The 18,095-nt window shown below is 38.7% G+C and overlaps 1 protein-coding gene across 2 annotated transcripts in view; it reads left to right on the forward strand.

Moving 5' to 3' along the window:
• The window catches only part of tfdp2 (transcription factor Dp-2), a 39,452-nt gene that overhangs the window by 14,014 nt on the left and 7,343 nt on the right, over nucleotides 1-18,095 (forward strand). For both annotated transcript variants that reach the window (XM_015361329.2, XM_015361331.2), the window contains 4 exons: nucleotides 1,494-1,582; nucleotides 9,880-10,001; nucleotides 11,979-12,023; nucleotides 17,294-17,456. In XM_015361329.2, coding sequence (XP_015216815.1) covers nucleotides 1,494-1,582; nucleotides 9,880-10,001; nucleotides 11,979-12,023; nucleotides 17,294-17,456 — 419 coding nt within the window. The remainder of the gene's footprint in view (nucleotides 1-1,493; nucleotides 1,583-9,879; nucleotides 10,002-11,978; nucleotides 12,024-17,293; nucleotides 17,457-18,095) is intronic.

The raw sequence follows: 18,095 nt of genomic DNA on the forward strand, positions 1-18,095 counted from the left end.
GACTAAATTAGACATGCGCAAAATACATTTAATCTCAATATCCCTCAGAGGGTGTTGGAAGTAGGGGCAGAAGAGCACTTCATCATAAAATTAAACAATCCCGTTCCCTTTTTAGTATAAATATCCTTTGACCTTTCTTTGCTCTCTAACAGAGTGAAATGTGCTTCAGAAAATAAAATTCAGTTACCTTGGAACTTTAATAGACTGCAAGCTAAATATAAAGATCTAGTGGTAACAAAGACAAAGAAAATATTTTTTGAGGAAGTTGCATAATCTTTGATGTTAACTTCGAGCTTTTGCAAATTATTTTTTATTTGTATATTATTACTTTTATTATTATGTCTTGTGGTACCTTGATCGTAAGGAATATGACACAATTCAGTAAGGTTATTATTTTCACTCTGCGAACTCAGAACTCCTGTCGTAACTCTGTGTCTTGCACACAAATACAGTGGTGATCTTCTATGGATCATGTAGCCATTGTGTTATATGTTAACAGTTTATCGTGATTAAGATGTATTTTGTGGTAGAACAAGTGAATTAGAGTCAGTTTGTTTTGTGTAATTGTTTAGTTACTTTAGCAAGTCGTATTGCTGTTCATATAGTTTACCCTGAGTTGCTGTGATCACTATTTTTAATGTTCTAATAAATATGAATTAAAGACTGGCTTGGTTTCTTCGCAACTCAAACTAAGGTCCGTGAATACCAAAATTAATATCATAGTAGAAATCATTAGTGGAGGCTTTGTGTAAATAGTTGTTGCTTGTACCATAGAGTTTGTAACTCCTGATAGCCTTACAGTTTACACAGCAGTGTAAATATTAGAATTATTAATATAAAATAAGCTACAGTGAGTGATGCATCAAAGCTGTTAGAATGTAAAATGTCTATTAGTCGATTGAACTCCAATCATGAATTTCAGATACTGCCTTCAGTTTAGTTCTTTGGCAGCAAACCCATTTATACAGTACTAGTGCTACTGTATGTCTTTTAAGAAAAAATGTATTTGTTTTGAAAGCCAAGTATGCCCGGTGTTCATGTGATTGTGCACATTTAGAAACACATTTCACATTTTAATCTATATGAATTGTGTGATTGTATGATATTTGATACTTAGGATGCTTTTTCAAATAAGGCTTGTATCCCTAGGATGGATTTTCCCACGTGACATCACAAAGACAAAGCCAGAGATTTGCATGTTCGACTTTACTAGAATGAAGGTGTCAAATTCTTCACACATCAGACAGACTGGAGGCACAGGCTTAACGTGTCGATAGTGATCAAAGCACGCAATTTTGGGTATCAACCGATATCTCTCTTTCTTCTTTTTATAGTTTCTTTCCTGATGTTATATTCCAACTGTTTCTTCTGCAATTAGAAAGGCCAGGAAGACATGGAACATTGATCTTTCTTTGACTTCTTCACGACCACCCCCCCCATCCCCACCACTTCCCCTGCTTCTGGTTATTAATAGTTTCTATTGTTTCTTGCAGGTGATATTTCAGTGGTAGCTGCTTCTAATTTCAGTCCCTCATCAAAGATCACTTTAGGACCAATAAACGTGAATGTGGGACCCCAAATGGTAAGTATTAATTTGGAAGTCTGGAAACATTATTCAAGGAGCTATTGATATATTAGATATTTTAAGAGGCCACTTTAATAAATCATAAAACATAATTGTTTTGTAATGGTTGTTTGTGGGAACTCATTTTCGAACCTTCAAGCCCAGACACAAGTGCTGGCACCTTTGGTATACTGGAACTCACGGCTTTATGAAGTGTGAATAATGTGTGAATTTAAGTAGTTGACAGTGATGACAGTTCCTTATTGAGCCCCCTTCATAATAGCAAGGTGTCTATTGAATGGACAGTGTGTAAGATTGTATTTCTGGAACTCCCTGGACTTCTGTAGAGTAGCAGAAATACATCAATGGAAAGGGTGTCCATGATTCATTCTGTAGATACTTGATTGTAGTTGTAGTTGCGACTGATTTTTGTCATGTTTAAACTTGCAGTTAATGGAAGCACAGGGTACTGTAATACTATAACACCTAGGTCACATTTTGCATTAATAGTGGAATAGTAGTTGATTTAATATCTTTATTTATATTGTTTCTGCAAAAAGAAAATCTAAACATAGTTGCTACAGTTTGAAACCAACAAAAGAATTGCTATTTAAACAGTGTGAAAGTGCATTTAATTTTCTTTAGAATATTCTGTTGAATGCTTTCCCCTCCTGCGATAATGGGATATACTTAATCAAATGTAGGCTCTATGTTGTTTCTGGTGAAATTTTAGAATTAGAAAGCATGGCAGTAATAAAGAGTAATGTTGGTGATGCCTTCTCTTCATCTTTTTTAGAACCTGTTAGTAAGAATAATAATGAATGACTTAAAATTAACCTGGTTCTAGGAGAATTACGTGAAGTAGTCTTACAGCCATTTTTTAGCTGTGTTGATAATTGCTTAATTAATTGATTGTTTCTTAATGGATGGCCCTGTATTGTCACTGATCGATTTCCATTGACAATTTTCCATCAGTTTCAAGGAGAGCTTGTGACCTTTCTGCTCGTGACACTGTCTCTCCCCCTCTCCAAGTCTTGAGGATTATTGCAAAGAAACTGATGTGCACAAGCTTCACACTGACAGCTGTGGTAGCTGATGACCAAAGACAAGCAAAAATGTAAATAAATGTCACGTTCTTAATGTTGGGATCACTCGACTCACTCAACAGACCTGACATTGTTCGGAGTGTAATTTGGCTTGATGTAACATTCCCTGCATGGTATATCCCATTCAGGCACGGGGGTAAAAATAAATCTTTGTACATACATTCTGCTTGATTTATAAAATTCAGTTTTTTTCCCTTGCAGCGTGAATCATAATTCCTCTCAAGGGCTTTTCCCACAGCCTCAGATAGCATGCTCTGTCGAGCATACTCGCCAATTTACCAAAAATAGAAGCTGTGGATCCAGTGGCTCATTTGTCACATGAGGCATGATTAATGTTTCTTTAATTTTAATCAGCAGATTTATCTCCATTTTTAAGTTCTTAGAATCCTTGGGGATGGCAAAAGCATAGAATTGCCTCTTTTCTGTTTTAGATTTTTTTTGTCTAACATGCTGAAGGATTGGAAAAATGGAAGTTCTTTCACTGGGGAAGCTAAAGAGTATTTCACAGTTCTCTCAGGAAGATGCAGTATATTGCAGTAATTACTATATAAATTTAGCGATATTGAATCTTTTCACTTTTGAAGCTAACAATCGTATTCACGCTCAGGAAAATTCAGTGTATAGTAGTAATTCTTGTATAAATTGTGTATTATTGTTGACAATAACAAGGTGGTCCTGTAGTTCAGAAAACGTAACAGCAGGTGGCAGCATGGGACTTGAGAGCATGGTAGCGTTATTCACACTGGGCACCTAAGAAGATAACGTTTAATTTTTCCAGTGACATCTTGTTTTTATGACCTGTTACTTCAAAATATTTTGTTTACTTGTAGAAGTTATGGATAAATTAGTCCTTTCAGATAATTAATATAATTTATCTGTTTTCACCTCATTATCACTAAAGATAAGATCACTTTATTGGCCATATACAGTTTCTTGCTTTAGGAATTAGTCTTTTCGCATGCCTCAGCTTGCTCTCCATGAGACACACAGGCAGGGAGAGAAGCTGGGGGTCAGAGCGCAGGGTCAGCCATTTATATGGTGCCCCTGGAGCAGCTGGGGTTTAGGGCCTTGCTCAGGGGCCCAATGGAGTAGGATTCCTCTGCTGGCCACGGGATTTGAACCGGCAACCTTCCTTGTCTCCGCCCAAATAACAGAATGACACTCAAGAGTTTTCTTATTGAACTCATTTCTTGCCGCATGTCTGAAAATTGTATCTGCCCTATTGTCTGCAGCTTTATCTTACATTTAAAATGCATTATTATGATTAAAAAAAAAGCATACTACAATTTAAATTGCTTGCATGCTTAATGTTATTATTTGGTGGGTTGTCTTGCCATTTGTTTCTTAGTTTTACCATTTTTCTCACTATTATCAACGTTTTTGAATCTAGTGGTTTCAAATATTGTTGTGCTGAAAATAAATCTTTGAATTAATCTTTTAAAAAAGGCATAGAAAGTGTGTTTTACAGAATGTTTTAAGTAAGGTTTGATGCATTTTCTAAAATTATTTACTTTAAATTATTCATGTGCTTCATAGGAAGAGTCTTTACTCAACATGGGTCTGTCAAGCCTAAATAAGCCATATTTGTACAAACATTCTATAAACATATACATGTTAGATATTATACAATATTATATTTTTTCATTTATAGTTTTTTTCCTGGAAATGGCTTTATTATATAACCCTGTGTTTGGATAGCCGGTTTAATTTTTTTTAGCAGCAACGTCATTCATTGACATCTGCTAGTTACACGAGTAGCCCTTGTCCACATCATTCATAACTGAAAGACCGAAAACAGTCTGCAGATCCCTGGATGAAGCAATCTTGGCATATTTAAAGAGAAATGTTTGGGAAGTGGTTTTAGCCAGGTTGTTGTGTTCTTTCATACAGACTGATCACATCACCTGTAGGAAACCTGTAAGTACATTACCCCTGCTGCACAGAAGCAGTACTTTGACAGTTCACCTCAGAGAAAAGATGACTTTGGTCTGTTGCCTGAACCGTTTGTGCAAAGAGAATTTTGACATAACCTTTGCTGAATGAAGACTAGTCTGTAGTGTGCACAGAAAGGGACTTGGCTTCACTGTCATTATCCTGGCCTATATGTGCAGCTGGGATTGTTAAATTCTCGATTTTGACATATAACCTCAAGTGAAGGCCCGTGTGCTCCATTGCGCTGCTATACACAGCAAAACAACTTAACCCGAGGCCAGACGTGTTTTTAATAGAACATAACATGCCATGATGGACAGTATATTTAAATTCCTGGAATTTTCTAAATCATGCCTGTAAAACCCTTCATATACTTTATGATCCCATAATTATTTATTTATGTAGACACAAACATGGTGGCACTGTGCAATCAGTCTCACTGCGGTTGTTCCAAGTCACTGTTCTCCTCCTAGGCTCTTCTCTTCATTCAGTCTGCCAGGAATACTATCAGTCCTTTTACACCCTGTAAATTTTCACCTCGTGGCTGTAAAAATAAAAAACAAGGTGGTTTGCTGTTAATTGTATTATGTGCACAGTCTTCTGTTTTCTTCCTTTGCGATGTGAATAATCGGATACTCTGTCGCATCCCTGAAGCCGTTGCTTGGTTCCTCTGCTTCAGTTTTAGAATGGGAAATGCTGACCTGGATACAGGCACTTTAATGAGCAGAGTCTTTCTTGCAATACTCTGGACACAGGGGGTGGTCTTTAGGTAGACTTCTCCAGTATCTGCCTGTCTGCATGTTTCCAGAAAAGCTTGATATTCAAAGCAGACATGTTTCTGTGTGTATATCATACAATCCTGTACAAAAGCCTAACAATGTACTGTATGTGTAAACTATACTGAGTACAGTTTATACATAAACACCCACATACGATGGGGGCATGTTAGTTGACATTGATGCTTCACAGTTCTGGGGGTCCTGGGTGCAATTCCAGCTTGAGCAATTCATTTGTTTAGCTCACTACATCAGATACATCCCACTTCAACTAAGTGTGACTGGCTTTTCAGAGCTGTCCTTGCAATGGGATCCAGAGGATGACCAGCCCTTTGCTCTCAATTCTCAGCTTTTACCCTGCGTACTATAGACATACAGTTAATGTAGTTATTTTAATATACATTTTTTCTATATCTGTATACTGTTTATGTACACATACATTTGTGTACATGTATATTAGTAATTAATTGTTTAAATGCATGTGTACAGGTTTGTGTGAGCCTATCCTGAATATATTATTTTGACACTTACAGGAAAATTGGGATAAATCAAAGTATTGGTGCTTGGTTTTCATTCTCGAGGCAAACAACAGCAGTCAAAGCCAAAGACCGAGGTTTTTTTAACGGAAAGGTGGTATATATTTCATCTTACTCTGCAGAACAACAAGTTCTCACCATGGATTAGGTGAGATACTTTACTCCTTAGCACAGCATGTAGAAAAAACAGACACCAGACACATCTACTGTAGCTCACCCCAGGACCTGACCCAAAATCTTAGTCACTGGCCTCGATGACAACTAATGTCAGTACAACTAAGAATCCAAAAAGAAAATTGATGGTTGTTGGAGACTATATTCTCTGGAATACAGTAACTGAGACGCGCACCAGACCCGTGAGACAACAGTGCTCTGATTTCTCCCTGCAGCTAAGGTGCTCAATAATATCATCTATAGTCAGCAGGCTCCTGGTTAGACTAGGGCAGTCAATGACCCAGTTGTTGTCGTCCATATGGGCACAAATGACATTGGTATAAACTGCAAGCTTTCTCTCCAGAGCAAATTCAAATAACTTGGCAACAAGCTAGTGAACAGGACTAAATCAGTTGAGTTCCCAGGAATCCTACCAAATCTGGGCAAAGGTAAACGGTTAAACATGTTAATCCATCGACACATGGGTGAGGACATTGTGTGGCTTCAGCTTATTTGGCTACTGGGAACCTTTTCCCTGACAAAGGCCGTCTGTACAAATGTGAGTGATTACACCTAATTACACCAGTCTCCATGACGGAAAGATCCAGAAAAAAAAAACTGAAAAAGACACATAGCCTGGAATGGAAGGGCAGAGAAGCCAAAGAAAATCCAAAAGGAAGTAGTGCTTGGCACAACAAGGGATTAAATTAAATGCTTATACCTTAGCTACCACATCAGCAAACAATTATGATATAATTGGGGTCACAGAAACATGGCTAACCTGAAGTGATGGATATGATTGTAACACTGAGGGATAAACACTCGTTCAGATAGACAGGAAACACAAAAGAGGTGGATATGTAGCACTATTTATCCCAAAAAGTGTTCAGGTTTAGGAATTGAAACTAGAGCAAGAGAATGACACATTTCTTTATTAAGTAGTGTTTGCATATAAGAGACAGAAGTGTTTCAGTTACTAGATGCACTCAAGATTAATGAATCTCCAGGGCCTGATGGTATCTTACCAGTTGTGCTCAAGGCAATGAATGATGTTATTGAGAGGCAACTGGTCTTGCTCTTCCAGCAGTCGCTCAAAATAGAGGCACAAAGGTGGAGTCCATCCATTAAAAAAGAGAAAAAAATGACCGAAGTAATTAACAGACCCATTTGACTGACGTTTGTTACATGTAATGTTATGGAACCAGTTATTGGAACTAAGGTAGGGGATTCCTTCTTTGGACATAATATTCTAATGAATAGTCAACCCATAATTGAATTTGAAATGGCAGATTGTGCTTGACCACTTTGAGAGTTCTTTGAACAACCAACAATAGTAATAGATACACACAGAAATTATAATGTGGTGTATTTAGATTTTAAGATGTCTTCTAATGAAGTTCTCAGAAAAGATAAATTCTTAATTACAGGTAGTAGTTTTTCAGAGAAATGTGCAGATATATTGAGAATCGTTTAATAAATAGCAAAAAGGAGTACAGTTAAAGGCCAAATGTGAAGGGGTGATGTAATTAGTGGAGTACCACAGGGATCTTTACCAGGACCAGTTTTATTCCTAATTTACATCAGTGGTCTATTATTTTGATACAGTTAGTAAACTAGTCATGTTTGCAGATGATACAGAAAAACAGTAGGATAAGCAAATACAATAAAAGAAGCTGATAAAATTCAAAAACTTCTGAATAAAATGCAAGCCAGGGCATACACCCGGCAGATGATATTTAATGTATACATTATGAAGTGCAGGGGTTTGTACAGGAGTATAAATGAAAACTAGGAAGTTGGAAGTGTGTCATTATGTGTAGGCTGCAGAGGGACAGGTCAAGGTTTATTCCATGCTGTAAGGAAAAAAGGAGAGAGACAACATATACGGGTCAGCTGATTCTTCTTGGCGGCCATTTTGCTTACAGTAGGTCTATATCGAGTATATTAAGTAGGTCATTCCGAAAATACCTGTTATGAATGACCCTTCCCCTGGTCATCTTACAGTAGATTTTAAATCAAGTGAAGTTATGTTAAAATTTTATCATGCAGAAATACTGTACTAGTACTAGTAAGGCCTCAGTAAATATTGTATATACCTTTGGTCACCACATTATAGAATAGATATAGCCGCTATGGAATCAGTGCAGAGAAAAGCAACTGGTTGCATTCTGGCACTTAAAGGAATGCCCTGCACTGACTGAAGGAACTAAACCTTTTTAGTTTTGATCACAGAACACAATGAGGGGACCAAATAAAAGCATTTTAACTTCTCAAAGGCATTGAGAAAATCAGCGCAGTAGATGTCAACAAGGGAAAACTATGTGGAGAAGCATTTAGAATTGAGAACAGGAGGCACTACTTTATGCAAAGGGTTGTGGGAGTATGGAACAAGCTAACCAGCCATGTTGTTGAACTTGATACATTGGCTTATTTCAAGAATCAACTGGATTACATCTTTGGTTCAATTAGATCCTACCCACCAAAATGTGCTGGACCTGCAAAATTGCCTCTTCATTTTTAATTTGTTCTAATGTACATGCTAATTTTATAAATAAAAAAAGATATGCATATGAAGGTGTTGTGGTTGAATGTATATTTTCAATGAAAGTCTCGGCTACGGTATTGTTCCATAGGGCCTCAGTGATTTGGTTAGCCCAAAAATCTGAGTTATTTTAGAATCCCTTTAAGTGAAATGTCAAGTGTGAGTCCTCGGATTTAAGTTATTCAAAGCTATTTTACGGACCATGTAAAATCCCAAGCTACAGAACGCATTAAATAGCTGGGTATTTTTTTTTCTTATCCTGTTTCTAAGCAACAAAAATGAGCACCATGCACTGAGCTTTTCAAAACCGTCAAGACTGGCAAATTAAGACACAGAAGAGCTTCTGTACAAAGGAGAGTCTGGATTCCACATCCACTCATCTTCCTGATGTTCTTGATGATGGGGGCTACATAAGTACACTTCCGGCAGTATTCTTCAAATAAAGCAGGTCCCCTCCTGCATTTGTATAACTTAACGACCTTAATGTTAGAACAGATTTCTTAGGTAAGACCAGAGTGGAGAATGTGTACAGGTCCTGGCTATTTCTAACTGCTAGACAGAATTGCCTACATGCAGACATGATGTGCTAATCCAAATTAAATCCTTTGAGCTATAACTAAGCTGTTAAGCAACATGAAATGACATTAGTGGCTGATGAACTTACACCTCCTTATGTAACAGGTTAAATCAGTCAGCCACTGCACTTCCACAATCTGCTTTACCGCATGCTGTGGGTGCTGGCTGCAGTGTGAATCTGCCCTCCTGTGTGTGGGGCCAGTGAGTGCGCTTTGGTGGCAGGAAGATATATGTATCCAGACGGAGGTGGTGGCAAAGTATTACTTGATGTTCAGTGCTTTGCCTTGTCTAATCAACTGACTCAACCTGAAATTTTAATTGAGCTTTAATGTATTATTGTAAAGTTTTTTTTTTCCTTTTAAAAAACACCGCCTGGTGAAGCACCTTCTCCCCAGCAAAATACTCCTTAGAGTCCCTGGTGTACGTGATTAAACTGTTACATACGAACCCGAATCTCCCTGCTATAGCCCTGTCAGAAAAGAGCCCCTGACACAGCTGTGTGTTGTGAATAAACCAAATGTGAAGGGGCTCTGATCTTCGTGTTAGCACACGCGGCCTTTTTAAAGAGGAGTCTGTGCTTCTGTCAGAAGGCGATTGAAAATGTTTCCCAGTTGCCGGCAGGATTATTTTGCTGAACTGTGGGAGGCATTTTTTCTTCCTGTTTTGATCCCTTGAGTTTTCTTGGATTTTGCAGATCATAAGCACGCCTCAGCGAGTACCTAACTCAGGGAGCATCCTCATCGGGAGTCCGTTCCCCCACACGCCCGCAATGGTCACGCAGAGCCGGCTGCCGGACTCGACGGAATGGGCTTCAGGGTGAGTGGCTCTGCTGTCTTCCCTCCCACAGCCCTCACAGCGGACCGCACGACTCTACAAATCCTCCCTAGGAGCATTCGTTCCTTAAATAAGCCGAGTTACTGTACGCGCCTTTACTCTTTGCGCTCCTTGGGCGTGCTAAAAGGGCCACTCCCCTGTGATTGATAGTGAGAATCATTATTTGATGCAAACAAAAGGATGAAGCTTATTTAGACTGGGAACATTCGCAGAGACATCACCTGTTCTTGTGGAGCAACAGAAAACAGTCCTTTTTTGAGCTCTGCTCATTCTTCAGCCACCCCTCCCCCCCCCAACCCCCCAAAGCCAGCCAGCCAGCTCCCTGCTTTCATGGAGGCATCTTGTCACTCCAGGAAATGCCCTTTGACAACCCCTTTTCACCAGCCAGGTCAGGGCCGTTCTTCGGGTCATTGTCAATCCCCATCTCTGAATTGGTTTCATTACTCTGCTCTCCTCCCCACTGATAGCTGATGTGTGGTGAGCGTTCTGGCGCACTATGGCTGCCGTCGCATCATCCAGGTGGGGCTGCACATTGGTGGTGGTGGAGGGGAGTCCCCATTACCTGTAAAGCGCTTTGAGTGGAGTGTCCAGAAAAAGCGCTATTTAAGTGTAAGCAATTATTATTATTATTATTATTATTGTGGATGGAGCAGATGAAACTGCAGTGCAAGACGAGGGTTGCGTTGTGGATGCTCGTGTGAGAATTTGCAATTCGCGTGATCTCAGATCAGAAAACAAGCGCTGTTATTCTCGACTGAAATGTACAGTTTACCTACTGCCACGGAAATGGCCAGCCTTAACCACACCTCGCATAATGCAAAGTACTGAAAAAGAATTTTCCGGCTGTCCGAGACTCTCCAGGTGAGCTGTTAGGTGCTCATCTGTGTAAGTGATCATGCAGTGTAGTTACTAAAATCTATAAACAATCATCTGTGGATACGTAGTGAATGTTTTATGCTCGTTGAAATCGGCGACCCCTTCTTTGTGGTCAAAGTGCCCCAGTACAAGTAAATTTAGACGTTATTTATACTGTGTATACATAGGTCTGGGAGGAGGCAGTCTGAATTAAAGAGATTTAAAAAAATGTGGATGACATGCCCTAGAAGCATTAAGGAAATCTACAGGAAGAAAAGGACAGTGCTACTGTCAGCAGGAAAAGAGAAAGAATGGGTTTCTTACTGTACCTGCAGTCAGCAAAAGCTATGTGTTGTAACTTGAAAACTTCAGGTACGTCAAGGAGCATATCACTCTAGAGCTTGTGCCCTGCAATTAAGGGAAGAATCCTGCTGTGGCACATGTAAGCAGAAAAGATTTTCCACGGTATGTCACCGGACATTAAAATCTCGTTAATCCTAAACAGGGCTGATGTTTCTGTATTTTGCTCTCAGTATTTTTCTGTTAAAAATTCTGAACTTTTAGTTGACCTCATTCTGTTTTCTAACTCATGCACAAGTAGGTATGCTGAGATTGAATTTAATAAAACATCAGTCTTTGAATTCACAGCCATTTGCTTATTTGTGAATAAAGAAGCGTTGCCTTACCTTTGAAGTGTTCATATTGCTTGAATGGGGTTCTCCCCCACTGCAAACCCTCTGATTTAATCTTCACTGCCCCCATTAAGAAACATCCGCTATTCATTAGGCTGGCTGACCTGCTGTTCTGATCCATAACAGAATTAAAACTAGTGGGAAAGTACAATTTAAGACATTGTTAGTTATATTTGGCTCCCCTTTAACTTTGTCAGTGTAAACAACATACGTTTAGGTTAATTATTGAATTCCCAGCTGGAGGATAAAAACATTGAAGCTCCAAACTTGCCATATTTTTCTCCTTCACTAATAATTTTGATTGACACGGGGAATAAAAGCAACTTCTTGTGACTCAGGTCCAAAGTTTTTCACTTTATAGTTTTTTTAATGTTTATTTGTATTTTGAATAAATGTATTTATCCGCTTTTAGAGCCAGAAAACGGACGCATGATGTGGAATCTGACTTTTCAGACAGGTGAGTGGCTTGTAACAGTCTGAAATATAAAATGTGTTTTTTACTCACTGTGTATTTTGGAGAGGTTGTGTAAGCAGGTTTAAGATGTTTGTGGTGATCCCAGCCTGAGGTTAGTAATCCATGATCTGGGTCAAAAATAGGAAGTGTCTGTGGTTTGGTCTTCTCCTTCCACAGTCTGACGCAGTAAGAAGTCATAATCATAGACAACTGGTAGTCACTCATTACATCTGAGCAATAATTTATTCCTCCACTAATAATTTGGTTGCACATTTCTGCAATTTCCTTAAAGATTATGGAGGTGTCTGGAAATATGTTGTGACGTTCTGTTCTGTTTTGAATGTAGGATTTGTTAAATGTAATTATTAGTTCGTTCACTCCCTGGGGTGTCTAATCACAAAAGAGAGCTGTATGAAGTTGTGACCTCATTAGACTAATATGTTCCCCTCTTTTTTATTTTTTTAAAAGCATAGAATATATTTTTTATTAATAAATACACCTGATTTGGACTTGCCGTTTTTTTCCGGTGCATGGTTAACATCTTGGCCGTCTCTCTCAATGGGGTGCTAAGGAAATGTGGGTAGCCCACCTTTGAGCCACTCGTCTTTTAACATCTCCCCGGCTGCACATACTGAACCAGTGCTGGAGGTGCAATGTTGAACCCCCTGCACCGGTGTCATGAGAAAAAATCATGAGCTCCTGGAGAACAATTATCAAGAGGATCAAAAATGATCTAACTCTTTATCACTTATCATGTTTTTTTTAATCTTGGTATCTTTATAATACAACACATCTTGGATTGATTTTTGTTGAATTACATATTTTAAAAAGAGCACTGCATTCTTTCTCGCACTTTTGAAGGAAGTAATGTCTGGCTTTAAGCGTGGCTTAGCCTTACCCACTGCAGCCTGAGACGGGCGAAGAGTTGGAGTGTGTTAGGCCAAGAGTACCCTAGCAACACAAGCCAAGCTGGTCTTTGTTCAGCTGGCGACCGCGCTTTGATGTGAGGCTTATTGAGGACTGAAGCACATTCCTCTATTCAGGCATCAGGCCCGGGTTAAAAAGAAGAAAAACATTTAATTGGTTGTACTGTAAAATGGTCCATCGTGGTACGAAACAATGGTCGCGATTGTGGTCTGAAGTCTGAATTAACAGGAACTTTGAGTTTTCCTTCTCACCTGAAAAGGGAAAAGGCAAATTTCTCTGTGTTCCAGTTTCTACACAAGACATTTTTAAAAATAACCGGGGAACAACCTTAAATAAAGCCACGTTTTTATGGCTTCGTGGCATCTGCGCATGGAGATGTAAAAGAGTCAGATGTATTATTTTGGGTCTGAGGGATTTTACACTTTTTTTGTTTAAAACACTCCCACCTATGATTGTTTAAAATCCTGTTTTAAAATCTAGATGTTCACCTAACTAAGATGAGGCTACTGGTGCCGCAGATCTGAGCAGTTAATGCAGTTTGTTAAAGATGAGAACTAGGAAATTAAATACAGTGATGGAGTGCAAACTGCACAAGAACAGAGAAGAGATGGGTCCAAGAGAAATAGTGCGAGTACACAGCCCTGTTGTAAGTCTGTTTCAGGGCATGTGCACATGCTATACAGTGCTGCTGTTGGGGGTTGAAGTGACCCAAAAAAAAAATCATCTCTAACAGCATTCCAAATATAATTTATATTTTATTGCCATCACCTTTTAGACATAGAAGGCTCAAAACACAGCCAGATTATATTTTACTCAGTGTAAATTAAGAGGAATAAAATCACAGTATTTATTCACCTACAGTATAAGGCTTGGTTTAATATGCTAAAATTGAACATATTTATAATGCATCTCAAAATTAATAAACATAATTGTATTAATGATGCCCTTGATTTTTACTTTGTTTCATATCTTTAACCCAAGGACTACTTGATTTTAGTTTTGGAAATCTTATTTTTTATATTGTGTAGCATTTATTCACTTATAAAAAGAAGCAGCATGTCAAGTAAAGAGCTTTGCTTTTCAACCCTTGCTCTGTTTGAAGTTTTTTCCCCTCACAGAACACTTCTGTTTTCCACAAGACATTCTATTTTCAGACCTTCTGCTGCACACTTCTTTAAACAAAGTAGCTCCCTACATTTGTCTGACCCCTGTTTTCAAATACATCTCTCCTGCTGTTGCAGTTTCAGGTATGTGTTCTATATAGCCAGCCTTTCAGAAGCAGGCAAGTACTGAGCCTCATGAAAAATTTAACGTCGGCCTGTTTTCCAGGGTTGCTTTTCCTGTTTCCTCCCTCCTTGACTTTCGTGTAAATAATTAAGAGTGATGCGCTCTTTGCTTATGGACAGCCCTTGGCGTATTCTCTGCTTTTCAGCTCAGCTGCTGCTTTTCCATATTTCATGTGCTTCCCTTTCTCTCAGCAAGCATTTTCTCTCTCGTGCTCACACGGGCTAGAGACACAGAGGCCCCCTGCAGCCGATGAGCCAGTTGGCGCTTTGTGCTCAGAAGGAAGGGAGCGACTGTCAGATTTCCTTTATGCATTTCCCCTTCTTCACACTACCTGGGGTGACAGTAGATTTGCTGTTTTCAGAAAGGCAGGGACTCAAGACAAGGTGTCCTGTCTTTTAGTTTTCTTTTCATTTGAGTCCCTTATGGCCACTCGTGGAAGACTCATGTTAAGCTTTGTGTGTTTGGCAGTCCATGCAATGCTGCTTCCAAATTTCAATGCAAATAACAGGCTGCAAATATCAGCCTGACTTTTAAGTGCTTTTGTTAAGACCCCAACCCAAAATGTCAAAAGCATCTAAAACAAAGATATTGGTTTCATTTGATAATTTTCATATGTTTGTGGACTCTATAGCTGCATTATGCCAAAAGGGGGGAATACCTGTGTAGAATATGTAGTTAATATCTTAGGAGGATCGTGTTTTGTGCTTTTTGTGAGATTTACAATCCATTTAGTATAAGACAGGTTGATTGTCCATTTAGTGGTACAGTCTAGACTTTTAGACAAAGCTCACCCATTTGAGTATGTAGTTATCACTTTCTTTTCCAGTTTCTGCTATAACCTCTCTGTTTCTCTTTCTTCACTGTCTGCAATGACTGAAATGTTTTCCCCAAAGTTATTTCACACGACACCTTTCAAGAAAAGTTTCTTTCACCAAAAGATGTAGAAAAAATATTCAGATGCAAAAGAAAATACATCTTAAACATGCCTAAAAAGACAGCCATGGCAGATAAATGGTTGCAAAGCTAATAAACCTTTGCACACCCTGGTGCTTGGAAATTTCCATACATAAGGGTATGCAAATTAAAACCAGCTGTGCAATCCCAGAACCCACCCCGGTCTACTAACCAATCGCCAACCCCCAGAGTTAAAGCTCATTTTTCTTTAGAGAAAAGCCAAAATTCCAAAATGATTCAACATTTCACTACGTTGAAGAATGGTGCCAAGGTTTTGCTGTTACAGCTTTTTGCTGCTGTTGTTTCTATTTTTATTCCTCATGGCAGTTCTATACTATACGCTGAGCTGTATCTTCTTCAGCCTACGCTGCCTTGTATGCAGTCTCTGTTTTTGGCTTGCCCTCATTCATTAGTTCCAAGTTTTTCCAGCCTGGGAATCTGGAACTAATTCTTTCTGACAACTGGAAAGCTTTGCCTGTCACCTACCAACTAAGGCAGACCCTTTCTCCATCCATCTCTCTGAGGGGTGACCGCGGGTGCTGGTTATGTATATATGTATGTTTTTTTGCTGCTTGTAATAAATCATGGGTTGACCTGTTACATAACGTTTTCTACCAAGTCGTACTGAAAAGCTACTAAAACTACTATGCTGTGATTTCGGGAATAGTGGTTGTATCTTTTTTTAAAAAAAAGTTCATTCTTTTTTTTGTGCTTGTGTTGAGTGTACATGTAGGGTGCCTGTCAACTCAGACAGAGTTCTCATTAAATTATTTTGTGACCTTGCTCTGAAATCTCCTGATCAGCTCTTGTCACCGAGTTCCCAGCTTCTACGTGACGTAATGTCTATTTAGAGCAATTCTGCAACACTTTTCTGGCTAAACAGTGTATTTCATCCCGCATTTGAAAATTTTTTTGATCTGTATTTTTTCTGTGTTTCTAAATACAGGAGGTAGAATAATTCCATTTTATGCAGCTTAACTTTTTGTAGCAGGGTTTCTCACTGGAGACAATCTGAAGCACACAGTTAAATACTTTTGAGTATTGTGTGTGGGCATGACATGACATTCTGTAGTTCAGTTGTTTCATGGAGGGTGTAAGTACCGTTTTTAGTGCACCAATCTCAGGTTAAATATTCATGAACACTGATTAGAATAACTGTTATCCAGAGACGGCAAATTTTAATTAATATTGAAATGTGATCAATGAAGGTGACTGCGTGTACAAGTCAGTCCAGAGATTGTATTTTCTGAATCATTTTAAAATGCGATTAGTGTATATATGTAAGTATAAGTTTATGTATATGAACAGAAATATATATATATACTGGAGTTTTCTGTACTTTGCTGTTTCATTCCAAAGAGTTTTTTTAAACAGTTTTCTTTAAGCTGCTTTTCTCGCCAGTTTTGTACATTTTTCATACCCGTTTTTTCTGCAGCACCATATACAGTGAGATTTCAATTAATTAGTTGCATCGCCAACTTTAATGCATTTAAAGGTTTCAGTCCTAAAGCTACAGCTGTTTTGAATAACTTGATTCAGTGAAATTGGTTGAGAGGTGCATCTTAAAACAATTTTTCTACATAGCATTATGGCAGCACAAAATTAGGTGGTGCTGACATCATTGAGAGATGTGCCACTCATCCAATCTGCGCTAACTCTCCTGTAAGGCACTAAGGGGCAACACGATTGTCAGGCTAAAAGAGGTCTCTGTGCCATACAAGAGACACTGTTCTGAGCCAAGAAACATTTGGCGATTCCAGACTCCAGGGGTGGGTTTAGAAAAAGTGAAAGCATCATTATCAGAATGTATTATTAGGAGGTTTAATGCCGATGGTGGTGCTTGTAGCTTTAAGTAATATTTAAAGATGAAAGATGCTTGTGGCTAACCTACAAGCCACCGTAGTTTTGCTGTTCACCAATACACATAAAGTATCCAAATAGCTGAAAACCAGATGACAATCGATTGAAGAGTGTTTTTTACTTGGCACTGCAAGTATGGGTACATGCCTGTGGTAACCCTGGATGCTGGATGTGAAAAGGTAAAGACTACAATAAAACAGGTTTCACCAATTTATCCCCCCCCCCCCCACTCCTGTTCTATTCAGTAAACGACTAAGAAAGGGTGACAAGAATGGGAAAGGACTCCGGCATTTCTCCATGAAGGTGTGTGAGAAGGTGCAGAAGAAGGGCACGACATCTTACAACGAGGTGGCGGACGAGCTGGTGACAGAGTTCGCCGACTCCAGCAGTCTGATGGCTGCAGATTCTGTAAGCGGCTTTAGGCTTCAGCCTTTATCATTCTACAGAATGATAAATTCTGCATTCTACAGAATAATCAGATTAATTATCCACTGGGCATTACGTTTATTATGAAATTCTGGCCAGTTGTATGGGTTTCAAAGATGTTTTTACCACAGGACTCACCAAGTCCTGCTTGATTTTCTTGTGTAGGTCTCCTTAAAGGCACCAGCAGCTTTATATCTGTGCAGGAGGATTAAATTAGTCCAATTAAGGCTTAATTGAATTGGCTGTTTTTCTGAAATATTCTGCAGTTGGTTTAAGGACCCATGCTAAACTGGCTGGGGTGTTCTGTTGTATGTAGTTTAAACCACATCTCTGATCTGAAACGTGCATTTTTAGACAGCTTTTGTTGCAGTATTGTAAAAGTAAAAAAGTTATAAATGTTTTAAATCAAAATGATTATATATTCACTGTGTGTGAATTATTGTTCTTGTGAAAGAAAGGGTTAACTGATTCAGTTATTGAGTTCCCTACAAAATTCTGGAAAGCCCCCAACAAATACTTTCCAGTATTATTTCTGACAGGATGACTGAAATAGCTCGGTGGATAATTAATCTGATTATTCTCCACGGAATGTTTAAATTATAATTAAAAAAAGATTTACAA

Source organism: Lepisosteus oculatus, chromosome 13 (assembly GCF_040954835.1).
Source record: "Lepisosteus oculatus isolate fLepOcu1 chromosome 13, fLepOcu1.hap2, whole genome shotgun sequence".
In the NCBI taxonomy this organism is placed as follows: domain Eukaryota; kingdom Metazoa; phylum Chordata; class Actinopteri; order Semionotiformes; family Lepisosteidae; genus Lepisosteus; species Lepisosteus oculatus.